General features: G+C 35.1%; 2 protein-coding genes across 2 annotated transcripts; both read left to right on the top strand.

Annotated features, from left to right (window-relative positions):
• The first annotated feature begins 7,964 nt into the window (after positions 1 to 7,964).
• noxo1b (NADPH oxidase organizer 1b) lies at positions 7,965 to 11,994 on the top strand. Its single transcript, XM_058405437.1, has 8 exons — positions 7,965 to 8,135; positions 8,220 to 8,300; positions 8,610 to 8,676; positions 8,789 to 8,972; positions 9,805 to 10,010; positions 10,108 to 10,218; positions 10,352 to 10,469; positions 10,929 to 11,994. Exons 1-8 carry the CDS (start codon positions 8,070 to 8,072, stop codon positions 11,476 to 11,478), a joined length of 1,383 nt encoding a protein of 460 aa, XP_058261420.1. The 5' UTR covers positions 7,965 to 8,069; the 3' UTR covers positions 11,479 to 11,994.
• A 3,885-nt stretch (positions 11,995 to 15,879) lies between these two features.
• Positions 15,880 to 16,856, top strand: rnf151 (ring finger protein 151; the record flags this gene model as incomplete). Its single annotated transcript, XM_058406366.1, has 3 exons — positions 15,880 to 16,031; positions 16,124 to 16,220; positions 16,353 to 16,856. Coding segments are annotated over 3 exons (753 nt in total), but the record flags the coding sequence as incomplete, so codon positions are not given.
• Between the last annotated feature and the right edge of the window lie 304 nt (positions 16,857 to 17,160).

The following is a 17,160-nucleotide window of genomic DNA, read 5'->3' as shown; positions in this document are numbered from 1 at the left end:
TCATGCAACTGTCATCAAGAAACCATCCAAACCATGTGGCAAACTGTGATATGATTAGACTGATTACAAAATGTATAATAATTACATAATTATTATAAGGTGTGTTTGAAGCAATAAAAAAGACATCACCAGAAAAACACCATACCTACAGTGCAGGATGGTGGTGTCAGCATCATGCTTTAGGGCTGCTTTTCTTCAGCCAGAAGTGGGGCTTTTATCAATGTGAAGGTAATCATGAACAACCCCAACCGAATAGCTACAAATACCAGAAAATTCTACCATGATTTATCTCGGTTTCATTTTTTTACACTGCAAAAGCCTGGGGTGTGTAGACTTGATATAGTCATATATTATTGTATGTTTAAGTAGCTCAAGATAACTTTTAAAAAGAAAAAAACAGTTATTAAATTTTAATGAAAATAAGGTTTACTCTCATTATATTATAAACATTAATCTGAAAAGATTCCCTATAATGAAATTTCACACCACATCAAATTACATATAAAGGTAGATATAACACGGTAGAAGAATATACTTTGTGTACAGTTACCAAAGAACATTTTTAAGGCAGACATTCCTGCAAACATTCCCATATCTTATCCAAAATAGAAAAATCCATCTGCTGACATTGTTATTCATTTTCAGTAGTTAATTTCCTTTAAAAGTTAAAATTCATTGTGTCTTTATTCCTTTCGATTTTAAAAGGAAAGTACTTCTCAGATATTGCAAAATTGTATGATAAGAATTTTTCTGCGCATTTTCTATACAGTGACAATTAATGTGAGGGGTTTGGAAGAAATTTGACCAGATCTGAAAAAATCAAACAAACATAACAAAGTAAGTGGGATTTTTGAACACAAGTTACTAGATTCCATCTTCCTTTAAAGGAAAGTTCAGGTAAAATGAAAGCCAAAATTGAGGACATTGTGCTGTAAGTTGACCTACCTTTTATCTTGTTGACAAGCTAATACAATATCTTAGGACTTGTGCTACAATATGTAGCACCATTTGTAATCGTAGTTGGATAAGCTGTAGTGTGATTACCTACATCAGATTTAGTCAAATTTCAGGTAAAGAAATGGGGGATTTTCCTTTCCTATATTCTCTGTGTAAACTCTAAGTACTGTTGTGTGTGAAAATCCCAGATCAGCAGTTTCTGAAATATTTAAACCAGCCATTGTTGGTCAAATCAAACAAAATTTTGGCACGTGATTGACAGATTAGATAACTGTATGCAGGTGTACCGGGTTTTTAAATACATACATACATACATACATATACTGTATATATACCATATACACACACACACACACATATAATATATATATATAAATGTGTGTGTGTGTGTGTGTGTGTGTACAAACAGTTCTTGGAATTAATAGTTAAGTGTTTAAGGTGTAACTATTTACAATAGCATTAGGAATTCCTGATAATTAGAGTCACTGATGTCACAAAGCAGATTAATTGTATTGATGGCTAATAAATTACACTGTTGCTAAAAGTTGTTCTTGTACAAGCTTAAGCTTGGACTTTCCTGAAGTGCTGAAAAAGAGCCAACTGACCTTTTGACACTGGTCATGTGTGCTTAGAATGGTCATATGGAGCTTATTATCACATATCAATGTTTCAGGTCAGTTTCCCTTAACTGAAAATGTTATCTTTAGATTTACTGTAAGGCACAGGAGTTATGTTTCCTTGTTTGACCAGTAAGCTTGTTAAGCCAGCCAACCGACTCTGCCCTTTTACCTTTCCCTAATGTAAACATGCATATTTTACATGGAACAACTAAAGCCAGTCTTAATGTGCTCTAAGTGAGATGAAATAACAAGCTGTATCAGTTCAATAACAATTCTCGTAATGATACCAATAGTTATGAGATTAGCTCAAAGATGCCAAGCACTGTGATTCTCATGGGATGGGTACATTAAAAAAACAAATAGAGAAATAATAAAAAGATCAAGCTATCATGGCAGATGTCCAAAAATACCGTTTATTGAAAGTTTCTCATGAGCACATATAATCTTTTTAATCAGCGGTGCACCTAATATCAGTACCTGCCCAAACCCATTAAACATTAACCATAGGATAGACAGAGATAATCGCTAAAATAATAAACTATAAATTAAAAAATTTTGCGCAAGGAATAGCACGCAGGACTCTGACAAAAGACTCTTTCATATGTTCGGTACACTGCAAACAAATTACTGTAGATTTTTCAATTATTTACTGGCAACCCAACTGTAAAACATATTTTTAATAAAGAACTGTTATGTTACATAGTTTTACAATGACGCTTAACATTGCATTTGCTCAGTGCAGGGTACATCTTGCTCAAGGAACCATACTAGGTAGTTTGGTGGTGCTGGGATTTGAATACATGAATGTCTTTTTGTGAAATAAAACCTCAACCACTGATTCACCACAGCTAACACAACTAGCTTGCATTGCTTCAATGCAGTCTTATAGTAGTGTTTATTTAGTAGTAGAAGTAACTGAATCATTGCAAGCTTGCTGCAGAATTGTTATAGTGTAGTAATCGTGGCACAGTGGTTAAGACATCGAAAGTTTGTGTATTTAAATCCCAGCACTGTTACGGTTTTGCTATGCCTTTAAACATCTGCCCATTTTTTATACAACAATATATATGCATCTAAATTTACTGCATTTCTTACAGTGCACTGGAGTCATAACTAATGAAAATAAATGCCTATGAATGCAATAACTGAGATCATTATATGTTATATTAATAATGACTAATCATTGGATGACATCACCTAAACAGATTTTGGCTTAAGAGTGGAAATATACACAATATACACGGGTTAAAAGTGCAGATTTTTGTGATGTAAAATGAAAAGCTAAATCATATGAGATTATTTTCCACATTTCATCTTAAAACTAACAATATTCAGATAAAAAAAGAAACAGAAATGTTTTCAAGTAAAAAACACACATTCACCTTAGACCACACATGTTCAAAAGTCATCAATGAAGTGATTCTGATATATCCTAAATTAAAATATTTATGTTGGAGTTTCATCTTCGTGTCATCCAACTGCTAAAGCTTTGGTCCTCAAAGAGATTACAGCAAAATGTAACCCTATTATTATTGAAAGGTATAAATAAGAAGAAACATTCAAATTTTCTTTCGAAACATTTGTTGTACCATGGCCATCATCAGCAAGCAGAGAAAATGGAGCACCAGACTGGCATCATGATATCAAATAAGGAATCTTATCACTGAGACCGCTATTTTAAATTTAAGAAGGAAACATAACTTTTTATATCCACTTCATGTTGCCTGGCACTAAACTCATTAACATTTGTCTACTTTTCCTAATTTTAATTTGAATTAATATTAGGTTTAATATCAGAGATTATGACTAGAACAACAGGTAAGATATTGGAACGAATTGGCAATGAACTTTCTGAGTCACAAGTGAAAATTTATCATCAATGTTACGTCAAATATTTACTTCCGTGAAGAGGCTGCAGTTAAGGATTTCTTCTGATGACTCACACAAGAGAGAAAACTACTACTTTACAGATACTTTAATGCCTGCTTTGAATCTTTATCATGTTTCTCTTCTGCCAACCTTCTGAAGAATAGGATCCATCTAGTCAACCTGTACTTTCATATATCCACATTTATTCATTATAGATGTCATCTATAAATGTCATCTCCTTAACATTTTTTGCACACATGCAGCTCCATGCTCCATGCTTCACTGTCAGGACTGTGGCAGTCCTTGTTCACACCAGACATGCTTGACCCCATCTGAGCTGAACAAATTTATTTCATCTGACCAAAGTCTGTGCTCCCAGTATCCATCAGGCTTCTTTCCATGCTCTTTAGCAAAGTTTAATCTTGCAGTTTTTTGGCAAAGAGCAAGCAAGGTTTTCTTGGACATCGTCAATAGAGGTTGCTGTTATGTATTGCCCTTCTATCACAGAAACTCTAATTTCCATTGATAATCCCGGTGCCAGGTCTGAAGCATTTGCCTGTCTGTTTTTCAGAGCTAGTAGCGAACTGTCTGTGCTGCTACTATAACTTGTTCAATACCTCCTGAAAACTACTGAATTTTAGTTGGTTACCAATCTTCCTGTATCCTTTTACAATTCTTGTGAAGAATTACACAATTTCTCACAATTTCTCTTTCTTGCAATTCCTCAGGCAATTCTGGAAAACAGACATGCAAAAAGACACAGGCCATAGGTCCAAAGCTGAGAAAGATCTGGTGTTCATGGGTAATTATATAACCATGTTCATGCAGTTGGAAATCAAGTGTGTAATCAATTTTGCTTCAATGAGCAAAGGTCAGTGATCACAGATGTATTCTGTTTTCTTGCAATTTCTAATCTGGTACCTATATTTGTTTTGATTGTTCATAAGATGAAATACAGCACATGCCAACTTAGAAATAATACAATATTTATGAGGGCATGCAGCTTGCAGAGATCATTACACTTTCTGATCAATCAGATTTAAAAATTCATCTGTGCTGTGGCATTGTTCTTTCTTGCTATACAGTGAACTTTAGCACACAGAAGATAGAAACATGCAGATGGGGTTCCTATCCCAGGTGATGACGTTGTCACATGGTAACCCTGACAGATTGGACTGCAGATGATCTTGAGCAGCCCTCTATGGAATGAACCTTGGCAATCCTTCACAGGCCTTAATGATGCTTGTGGCCTCTGATCAGCTGCCTTCCTGTCTAAATAGCCAGCTTCCTCTCACCACCCCTGGTTTGAAGAGACACCTGCACCATCTTTTCTCTGATCTTCCTCCATAAAGACACCATGTCAATGTGGAGAAATTGGAAATAGATGATAGCTTGGATTGACTTCTTTTGTTGGCTTATTTTTGATTAAATATCAGGGTGGTGCCAGTAAGGTTTCTAATTTAACTTACAGTAAGTTGCAGGTGACTTCTTGCCACACACGTGCACACACGTGCACACACACACACACACACACACTTTATTCTGTTTTGCATTGCAAACACATTTTCTGCTGCGTAGTTTGTACAGAGAATGCTCTCTGTACAGAAACACCTTTGGCTTAAAGAGACACACCTGTGGGCCCTCCTTTTCTTGTTTCATCTTCAATGAGAAAACATGTAGAAAAGAAAACAGGGTGTGCTTTTTAATTAAGATAATTAACAGTGGGATTTTATGAAGTGTTATTAAAATATATATACGTTTTCTATAGAAGCATGTCCCAAAGTTTTATAGTATAAAAGTTCCTCTTATACTACACCCATCTGGCAACTGATTTTATTTTTATTTTTTATTATTTTTATTATTTTTAATTTTATTTTTAAAGAACATGGCATTCTTTTTTTATTAGTAAACACTTTTTTATTAGTATATAATTTATTTTTAAGTAACTGCATTTGTATTTGAAGAATTTTTTTTTAATAAAATAATTTGCTAGACTTTGTGTTTACTATGCATACAACTGTATAAAAATCTTAGATATATAATCTGTTTTTTTAACACTGTTGTTTTCCCTAAGACTATCCATTTCAGAATCCACAGTAATACATTTACATACCTTGTGCCTTCAAAAGACTGACACTGTTCTGGGGCTTTTTAGCTTTAGCTTTTACATTTTAAACCTTTGCATATTAATCTTATTGTTACAGCTTTCACAGACTATTGTTTACAGCCTCAGAGCCCTTATTAAGCAATATCTATAACCAACCTAAATACACCCAAGCAGGCGTTTTCTATGGCCAACCTAAAGACACCCAAGCACGCGTTTTCCACATTAGTCATGGCAAACAATTGGTGTGATATACAAAAATAAATTAAACTCACGAATGGGATTTTGAAGAGAGAACACTCACAGTGGCCATGTGTAGGTTATGAGTGGCCATTCCACAAGCTATGCACTATGCCTAATATTTCTTGCATATATTGAAGAAAACTTGTTCTTCATCTTTTTTATTTGTTCATGTTTTTCATTTTAACATGATAATGGAACACTAGAAGAAGATTCTTTGGGCTAAATTTACACTGTTACACTGTTGTGAGTTTTCATGCTGCTAGAGGTTGGGTCTGTAGTCATATTCAAGGAAAGATAATGACTAGTTTAGGCTCTATGGTTGAACAAAGGACTGTTCACTCCCTGCATGTGAACAAACTTTCTCGTATTCTTCGCATTTGGGTTACGGGGTAGGGTGGCAAAACAGAAGCCCCCTGTTGTGCGAAAAGAAACTTTCAAGTCTGCCTAAAAAAGCAACCCAAGAGCTTCTGAATGGAAATTTTCTTAAACGGTTGAGTCAGTCACCTGACCTCAACCCAACTGAGCAGTTACAACCCAATTTTCACTTACTGAAGATAAAACTGAAGGCATAAGGACTCACAAATAAGCAGGAACTTATGGCTGCTGCAGTAAAGACTGGCAAAGCATCTCAAGGGAAGAAACTCAATTATTAAAAAAAATAATCCTTATATTTATAATTATGCTGTTTGTAATTATGCACATTTGTACCTGTGAACATATCTAGACTGATTCATTTCAAATCAATGGTACTGGTGTACTAAGGGTAAGATTTACCTTACCCTAAGGTAATACTCTTTGCAATAAAAGAAGATAAAATGTTGTCAAGTAAAATATTGACTTTGTATCTTTGATCACTGTTTACAGGACTTTATAGTATATTTTATACAAAAAACACTGAACTGCATTATTTTCAAAGGAATTTTTGCTTTACAGGACCTTTGCACAGTATTGTGAGTTTTCATATAACAAAATATCCCAGTCTTTTATTCTTTTCATATCATGTCTTCATATTATGTCTTTGTATTCGATTCAGTTCAAGCATTTTAACAATGGACATTTTTCACAATGGTCACAAAGCAGCTTTACAGAAATCTAGAAAATCAGGACATATATTTTAAATGTTTAAATTTCAATTTAATTTTATTTCAATATCAATTTACCTTTTTTCTCTGTTAGTAAACATAGCTTGTCATGCTCAAAAAAATATTACACATTTTATTCGTTCCACATAGTATTTCAATAGGGGTATTCCCGATGACTTTTTATTTCAGATTTCACTGTATTACTTTCACTTACATTTTGACGTGCGTTTCATTATGAAAATGAACTGCCCTGAGGCAAACGTGTTTGTAAATAAAACCTATTGGCACAGCCACTATTGATTTACCATTGTTAAACTACAGGTTACAGTATCATTGTCTTAGATTGCAATTCTTCTGTGCTCACTGTCAGTTATACTATTCAATTAGCCTTGTAACCATTGCAGAGATACTACACAGATTACAATTCAAAGTTGTCAGTAATTAAAGTCTCCACTGTACAGATAAAGTGACTGGACAACATATATGCATGCATCAGTTTATATATATATATATATATATATATATATATTGGAAAACAATAAAAACAATAAAATTTTTGAATGATCCCAAACTTCTGAGCGGTAGTGTATATATATATATATATATATATATATATGTTAGGCAGATACCTTTCATCTGTGTCTGTGTTTCACTAAACTTAAATGAGCTGAAGACACTTTTCTTATGTCCAGTAGCCTATGTCAGAATGATTCAAGTCCACTAGATGATAAGGAGTAATATTTAGTCATATTTAGGTGTGAGATGATGTTTCTAAATGAGTGTCTTAAGTGTCTTTGATAAGTGTTAGCTTTCCTGGTAATTAAATGTGCTGCTTTCACTGTCCTCTGAAAAAGAAAGAAACAAAATATTATTGTGTCTTATCAAGACAGAATTCTGCATTTAGTTTACTTTGCCATGTGCAGGTTTGCCCTTGTTACAGTCAGTAATGTGACTGATGTAGCTTTATTTAATGAAGTGGCATCTGGGCGTGGAGGGGATGACAAAATGTACAAAACGTTAGCACCGCCCACTGTGATGTGATTGGCTGGCGCCCGGGCGAGCTGAAATACTAAAAGAATACCGGAGCAGGTGAGGCTGCTGTTGAGCTGCGCGCGCGCTGTCATTAGTGTGAAGGCTCAGTAACGGGCTCAGGTCAGTTTTGTGACTTAACACCAATATTCTGCGCAAATCACAATGAGTGACCATCGTTATCCTCTGCACGTCCGAATAATCGGCATCTTGTATAAAGGCAACAGCAAAGTAAGACTATTCTGATTACTAAGATCTAGCATACTGATTACAAAACATTACACTGACATTATAAAAATCTGTCTTGTGTTACAGTTGTACGTGGCATCCGTGCTGTGGTCGGATCAGACCGACGTGATTGTATACAGATCCCTCCGAGACTTCAAGCAACTTCACGTAAGAACCAGACTATGTAGAAATTAATCCGATTTTGAGACTTTCTAAAAAAAAAAAAAAAACAATGGAAAAACGACTCACGTTACTTAATGTTCGACAGCAATGATCAATAAACACTATAGCTTTATATTTGTCTATATTTAATTTGTGTGGAGTTATTCTAAATATCTGTTCATCACGGTTAGTAGCCTACAGTCTGACTTTATACATGAATAATCTATGGGTATCTATACGGATACGGATATGGTGTTAAGCATTTTAGAAAATCCAGCCAGCTTATTGATTCAGTTTTTGTTTTTTTCAAAACAGAGGCAACTAAAGAAGAAGTTGGAAAACCCGTTTCGCCCACAGGACAGAGTGCTGCCCAGATTCGGAGGTACCTGCAGCTGCTGCACCCTCAAAGCACTTTACTCATTTTGTGATGGAAAAAAATCCAAAATCCAATTTTTTTTTTTTTTTAAAGCAAGTGCCAAACCCTCTCTTGCCAGGTTTCTTGATGAAGCTGAACTTCCAGAGGATGACTCCAGCTCGGTGTGTGCAGCGGGTAAAGGCTCTGGAGCGCTACTGCACCGAGCTGCTGCGCTGTGAGCCACGCATCTCTCAATCCTCCGATCTCATTCATTTCTTTATTCCCAAGGAAGAAGAGCTGCAGCCTGAGTTTGCCCAAAACAGGTATCCTATTTTCTACCCCTCTACTTTAATAACTGTTTTGGGGTGTAAGTTAGGATACTTATAATGAAGACAAGTTGGATAGGGATGTATTGTGAAGTTGGGAATATACTCTCGGGGAAAAAAGTAGAAAATTATACCTTTATTTGTCACTTGTAACTGGAGTGTACCTGTAAACATGATATTACTATTCTTATATCTTTGAGCATTTTGTATCACCATTTAACAGCAAAATTTGCAGTTAAATCATATATAGTAAATGATTTTAAAAATGAATAAAGGGTACACTCTCAGAAAGAAAGGAGCCATGGCTGGGGTGGTTCCCTGAAGGGTACAATTTTGTACCTCTAGTTGTATCTTCATAACTCGTTTTGGGAACATAATTGTACCCTAAGGACCTATTGTGTACCTTTAAAGGTACCATTATATTTTTTGTTCCCCTAGGAACAAAATTGTACCTCCGCAGTACCCCTTTTTTCTGACAGTATACCATCCCAGGTACAAGGAATAGTGTAGTGCACCACATTATTATTATTATTATTATTATTATTATTATTATTATTATCATTTGAATTAGATCTTAACATACCAATGAAACCTATTTCTTATGAGCATAAGGTCAAGGATATGATTTAAGGCTTGATTGTGTGGATAGACCTGAAGATTCCTTGTTTATTGATCTTGATCTTTTGATAAAATATTGTCAAAATGTTATCTTGTAATGATATTAAAATATCTCCTTTCTGAAAGAATAAAAAAGCAGTTAACAAATGACCTAAGGAGCAGTCTGGGTAAAACAGCAGTTGTATACTGTTTTGGATTATTTCTCTTTCAGCATTATGGTTTTTCAACCAGAAGATGCCCCTAATGGTCAGCCAAGAGACCTGAGCAGTAAGCGCTTCAGCGTTGGAAACGTGTCCCAGCCATATATCACCAAACTTTATCGGTGTGTAGCTGCTTATGAGACCAAGGACACTAAAAACAGACCATTTAGCGTGAAAGTGGATGAAACTCTGGAAGTACTCATTAAAGATAAAGCTGGTATGTCTTGCCCTGTTTCTATGCAATGACTGAGAGGGATTATTATGTTTTTGAGTGTGCAGTTATCTTTGCTTATGTTTTGATCTGAAATCATCAGGATGGTGGCTGGTAGAGAATGAAGAGAAGCGTTTAGCCTGGTTTCCTGCTCCCTATTTGCAATTGTGTGAGGATGAAGAAGAGGGAGATGATGAGTTTGACAGTGCAGGTGGTAAGTAAGTTACAGGGTGGGAAAAAAAAATGATATAATAAAAAATATAAAGTTTCATTTATTTGGTGCTATTTGGTATTAATTGATTTGAAAAGTCTTTTAATAATAAAATTCTTTATCTTTGTCTGCCCAGTGGCTCTCTACTGTGCTGTAAAGAACTACACCTCTACCATGAAGGATGAGCTATCGCTGAACATAGGAGCTGTAGTGGAGGTCATTCAGGAGTCTGACGATGGCTGGTGGCTTGTTAGGTAACTCAGTCTATCTGTTTTTGCTGATGTTGTACCAGAGAAGAAAGAAGAATTATGATATAGCAAAGTGCTAAAACACATAAAAATATAAATACTAAACAGGATTAAGGATTAAGGTTAGGGTTGTTTTTAACCTTGATATAGATTAAAAGGATGTCTAATAAAATCAATGCAGTAATTATAATTTATTATTGAATAGAAACACTATACTATAGTAGTGGATATGACAACTTAGCATCATTTTGGAGCTTTTTAGTTTTAATGGATCTACAAAGGCCCTTTAAATGTACCCTTTTTTCTAAAGAATGTACACTACTGTAGTATAGATATTATTATTGTATATATATTATTACATATACAGTTGTAAAAACTTTTTGAAAGGGAACATATGTTTTATTTGTGTTCTTTATTATGATATGGGTAATTTTATTACTGTATGATATTACTTTGTTTTTACAGATATAACAAAAAGGAAGGTTATGTGCCCTCTATATACCTACAGCCATACACCAACCCTGTGTTTAGCATGCAAAAAAAGTTGCACAGCTCCAACCTAAACCTGTCCATTTTATCAACCGTGCTGTCTCACCCCACCCACAAGTCTCACTTCCGCAAGTCTCAGTCTATGGAGGTGATCTCAGAGCTTCCATGCTGCAGTGCTCCAGTCCCATGCAATGAATCCAACAGCCACCAAAGCAGCTTAAGTGATGACACTGAATTCAGCTCCTCTGTTTCTCTGGGCCTGAGTCTGAATGGCTCTGAGGGGGACGAGAACCTAAGAGAGTCAGAAAAAGATGCAGAATCAGATAGTCCTGACAGTGTTTTGAGTATGGACTGTCAAAGCCCTACCAGTTCAGAAACCAGCAGTCCTTCCAAACTTTGCCCACAGGTTCCACCTCGTCCACAAACCCAAGAGATCCTCACCCGCTGTACCACCTACACCCGAAAAGCAGCCCTGGAAACTCAAGCTCGTCTATTTGATAGAACTGAGATTAAGTCCATGTATTAAAAGCAATTTTTTTAGAAATGTTTTATGATTTTGGACTGCTCTCATGCTGATGCATGATACTATTATTTCTGTCTGGTACAGTCAGTATGTTTGAATACATCCTGAACCAATTTTTAAAATAACAGGTGCTCAACCGAAGTGAATATATTGTATTTCTTCTACCTGATTATATGTTAATGCTCAATTATCCTATTTAACAGAGCTAATCGGAAATGGATGGTGCCTTAAATACTAACATATTCATAGAACATCATTTAATTACTTCCACTGGTAAGACGGGTTCTATTCTTAAGACAGGTTGAATAATAATATGTTTTCCTTTTCTTTTTACAGTCAGATGTCATCTCATACAATAGGTGTCAGGCAGAAAGCTGGCTGTTAATTATAAAAAAAAATATTTTAGATTCTTCCTGTAAGCTGTACTGTACTGTCTTTCAATGCCATCTGTATTCAACATCAAATCATACCACATTGTCTCCTGTTAAAACAATGTAATAGTAAAATGTGAAATGTCTAGCGACATCTTTTACTCAGTCTCTTCTGATCGTAGATGTGAGGATAACATCATGGTAGGTTAGCCTCACACCTGTGTTCTACTGTATACTGTAATTGTTTACATTCCAATATATTTGGTACGACTTAGAATAGAGTGGTTGCTGTGGGTCCTTTCTTTTTGAGCATGGTTCATCTCAAAGTATTTTTTTCATGTATTTTCCTCACCACCTTCAAATTCAACTGTCTAAATCTATATCTGAACTCGTTCTATTGAAAGGGTTATCCACAGGAATTAACTATTATTAATATCTTAAAGCTTCTCAAGTTTCCTCTGTGTTTCAGGATAACAAAAGTTAGCGCAGAAAGGAATCAGTAAATAAATATTTCTGGATGAATGCATGATTGCACCATCAACTCAAATATCAGTGTTCTTTCTAAGAAATGGTATAAACAAGGCATGATTTCCTGAAGTACTTTTTGTAAAATCAGTCACCTCTGCAAGGAAATTGTTCTGTATTTCCTTGCTGTGTTCCCTGTATGTCAGTCCCTGAATGACTTCTATTTAAAGATTGGTGTCATGTCATTTCATATGTCAAAACAAAACATTGTCTCATGGCCTTAACCGCTGACAGGATGATTCTTCTGTAGGAACCTACACAGATATGCATGTTTGTTTAAATAAATAATTGGTTCAGTCCACATATAAAGATATTTGAATATTTTAAGTAAATAACTGTGGTATATATCCAGTCTACATTTCAGATATTGTAGTATTTGATACAAATTTATTTTCAGCATTTAATCCTATATTTAGGTTGGCAGCAGTTAAATAGGTGAAGAATGTCCAGAACTCTACATTAGTTCAACAATATAGACATGGGTACATGTTGGAATTATATTAAATAAATTTCCAAAATTTTATGAAGCTCATTTATGTCCTTTAATTGTTTAAAGGCAGCTATCATATGGCATTCTTTCTACAATATGATATGGATACAAAATAGTTGTTATGTAGTATTTTGCTTTTAATACAAATTAGGGAGTCGTCATCTACTGTGCAAATTCTTTATGTGTTGGTTGTTGACAGGAAACAAAAAAATATACACACACACACATATGAAAATGGAGTTCCAACAATATACAGTGTATAGTCCATATACTGCTTTCTCTGCTACTGCAGGTATGTTTTGATATATACTATTTTTAAAATGTGTTATTAAGTTATTGTCTTCAAGTGCATATAATATTAATTGTCTACTGATTAGAACCAAACAGTCCAAAAAACAAAACTTTAAATGTGAATAATTTCATGGACAGGAAATCAGTAACAAGCTTTTGCTTCAGTGACACACAGTCCTTTTATAACACCATACAAAGCTACAGAAATTCTATCTAAAATTATATTTGTTTTTTTGATTATGTCACATCTGAACAGTGTGGTATTACCAATGATACAAGAAATCATAACAGCCAAATTGAAAGGCTATTCATCCCAGGAGATGTATCCCCACATCGGGATCTTGTGACCCACCTGAACAGATCTAATCATCTGTCACTGCACACAATCCTGGGGAAACCATGGACAATCAGTTGTCCTTCTCCAAACACATTGCTAAATTTACACATGGTCATACCTGAGTTTCTCTTTTACAACCTTAGAAGGATTCTATCCAGAGGCAGTTCCTTGTCATTAAAAAACTGGATTTCTGCACCTGGTTCTTGGCAGGTCTGCTATTCAACCTCTTCATCTGTTCCAGAATGCAACTGTGTGACTTGTTTTCAACCTTCTCAAGTTCTCACACACCACCCCATTGCTACACACCCTCCACTGGCTTCATATACCTGCCTGCATCAGATTTAAAACACTGATGGTTGCCTACAAAGCCAAACTGGAGCAAATTTTCTCCGATCCTCTAACACTGCTTGGCTAGACGTACCATCGCTCAAATTACAAGGAAGGCATGCACCAAGGCTCTTCTCTGTTCTGGCAGCTAGGTGGAGGAATGAACTTCCCCTAGATGCCTGAACAAGTGAGTCATTGGCTGTCTTGAATCAATGACAAAAGACTGACTTATTCAAGAAGCATTTAAATGATACCTTTGTTTTTTTTTGGATAATGCGCATCTGACAAATTCTGTACAAAGCAACAGGACCAGAACGTACAATATAAAGCAAGTCAAACAACAAAAGCCATTTCTTGGGGCACTTGCTTTGTGTTTAATATTGTGGTTTCCTTCTCTGTTCTTAACAATAAGATAAGATAAGATAGAACTTTATTAATCCCAAAGGAAATTCTTTTGCCAGACACTGCTTCAGATCACAACATAAAATAAATATAAATTAAATATAAATAATAATAACAAATGAAATAATCTAAATGTACAAATGAATTCAAAAGTAAAAAAAAAAGAAATATAAAATATAAATGAAAAATAAATGAAATATTCTCTATATACAAAATGTATACACAATTTTTTCTAAGTACAAAAAAAGGTGGTAGTCATGGTTCAGTGTATATGACATTATGAATGGAAAACAATGTTACATCGCCATCTGCTGTTCCCAGCTTTAAGTCAATCTGGAAAAATCTACAGGCCAAACACTCCTGCCTGCCTCAGACAACACCTTTGTCTTTCTTAAAAATGTGAGTCGGATGTTACTATTTATGCATTATCTTGCCTCAAAATTAGACAAACAAAAACCCTGATGACTGATAAAATAGAGATATAAATTTGAGTCAGTAAAATAGAAGATATGGTATGTTCCACTATCAAATAATTCTTTTTCAGCTTTGATAAGGACTAATATGCAGATATTATGTTATGTTATAGAACGACCTTGGCAATATTTTGTTAAATAGTGAAAATATGAAAGAGGTTACTGTTACATGGCATATCTACATGAGTCAACCTACAGAAAACACCACTGTGTTCCACCGGCCATTCAGAGACAACAGTGTTAAGAGAATAGGGTTTGTAGTCAGTAGAGCACACAAGCCATTGAAAGCTCAGTGATTTCCACAGTACTGCCTTTGTCCACTAAGTAAAACCTGGATAGTACCTGGATAGGCCTCTGTTGGTTCTAGACAAGTGTGGTTAGCACCTGACATTTACAACACCCTGTGCTAGAATGTAAAAGAAACAAAAAATGGAAATAGGTAATAGATTTCTGAACCATCAGGTGTCAGATGGTCTCAGATGGACATGGTTAAGCTGTGTATTGTTGGATAGCAGCATCTGCTTGGACTTGAAGCACAGAGCTCTTTAGGATGTATCATTTCACTAACAGCTGTGAATTTCTAACACAGTGAAATATGGTGAGTTCTGATGTACTTATTCACTCCAGCTAGAAAAAACAGACTTGTTTGCAATTATTTTGTTTTTGAATCTAAAGATTATTAAAGGTTTTGTTAGATTTAGAATCAGGGTTATTTATATCAAGTTTTGCTTGCTAATTAAGGATAAATTATACATTTAATATATATATATATATATATATATATATATATATATATATATATATATATATATATATATATATATATATATATATATATATATACATCCAGAATTACAGAATTATATATTTCTCTAAAACTGGTTTGGGACAATGTCCAATGTTAAAATTTAATTTAATTGAAAATTTAGAATTAGAATTAATTATATGGATAATTATATTAATTATATTATTATATTATATTATATTATATTATATTATATTATATTATATTATATTATATTATATTATATTATATTATATTATATTATTATATTAATTATATTAGAGGTTTAGAATTAATTATATGGATTAAGTTTTTAAAGCTTGAATAACACTGGGATTAAACACTTGATCCATGATTTTAAATCACTCTCCAACTAATGGTGTTTGGTTGGTTATTATGTTTCATATCAGAGTGGTGGCTACGAAGTGGAGCTTTTTGTAGACCCCCCTGACCATGACCTTATCTGTATCATATGCAAAGGGGTTCTACGCTGCCCTGTGCGTGTGGCATGTAACCATGTCTTTTGCAAGAAGTGCATTTTGCTCTGGATGAGGAGGTATGAATAATATAAATGTAATTTGTAATTGAGATGATTCAGTCATGTTTTCAGTGTGAATATGCTAAACAGTTTGTACTAAATCAATCTAGACAGGAAACATGTCCATGCTGCAGGAAACCTGTCAGCCAGCGCCTTATGTTTGTTATGTTCAAGCTCAGTAAATCCATTGGCCGTTTACCAATCAAGGTAAGAAACACCTTGGTAAGAATGCTGGGGGAAGTATAAATATAAGCAAATACTTAGATTGATAATCAGTTTTAAATATTGACCCTGAATCTCAGCCAGAATTTCTTGATCATATCATGTTATTATTCTCAGTGCCAAAATGAGCAGCAGGGTTGCACAGCCACCTTCCCTCTCTCAGAGCAATACCTCCACACCTCTACATGCCCATTTGAGTGGCTGCTGTGTCCACAACAGGGCTGTGGGTCTAGAATACTGAGAAAAGATGCCCAGGCACATGCTCAGGTCTGCGAATACTGGAGGCAGCTTTGCCCAATGGGTTGTGGCACACTCCTGAACCATACTAATCAGGCCAAGCACAACTGCTACAGAGAGCTGCAGGAGCACTATAAGACCCAGCGACAGATGCAGCGAAACATCGCCTCTGCACTGCGCAGGAAGATGCAGCGCATGCAAAGCCGCATGGCCCACATGACTCGACAGATCAGCCTGATCTGTGAAAGCCTGGAGCTCAGTGAGAACCTGGAAGAAGAGGAGGAGGAAGAGGAAAGCCCTGGTGAGGGAACCAGCACAGGAAGAAGTTTCAGAGTGGGCCAAAGCCCCATCACACGCAACAGCTCCAGCAGCAGCAGCTCCTAGAAAATATGCCCTTTAGATGTTTTATAAAGTGTGTACTAATGAGTTTAATGTCTGATGGAAACTTAAACCCAATTGCATGTCATGTCATCTGTGTGGTTTTATCACTAAATGATTGAACTCTAACAGCTGGGTTGCATATACTAAGCAATACTGCTACACTACTATGCATTTATTGAAGCATGTCAGGTTTACATGAGCGAATGGCAAGAAAACTGTAGAGTTAATTCAAATGTATTAAATGTTTGAAGTCTGCTAGAGCAAATACTAAACCATGATGTCCGTAATAATGTACATAAATAATAAG

This window comes from Hemibagrus wyckioides, linkage group LG13 (genome assembly GCF_019097595.1).
Source record: "Hemibagrus wyckioides isolate EC202008001 linkage group LG13, SWU_Hwy_1.0, whole genome shotgun sequence".
Taxonomy (NCBI): Eukaryota; Metazoa; Chordata; class Actinopteri; order Siluriformes; family Bagridae; genus Hemibagrus; species Hemibagrus wyckioides.
Note: the sequence above shows the minus strand (reverse complement) of the source record. Positions and strands in the feature narration are given on the sequence as shown.

Coding starts and splice junctions, on each gene's coding strand:
- noxo1b (XM_058405437.1), top strand. CDS start 8,070: ATGAGTGACCATCGTTATCCTCTGCACGTCCGAATAATCGGCATCTTG. Junction 8,301..8,609: donor GAGACTTCAAGCAACTTCAC/GTAAGAACCAGA, acceptor TTTTCAAAACAG/AGGCAACTAAAGAAGAAGTT. Junction 10,011..10,107: donor ACTCATTAAAGATAAAGCTG/GTATGTCTTGCC, acceptor TGAAATCATCAG/GATGGTGGCTGGTAGAGAAT.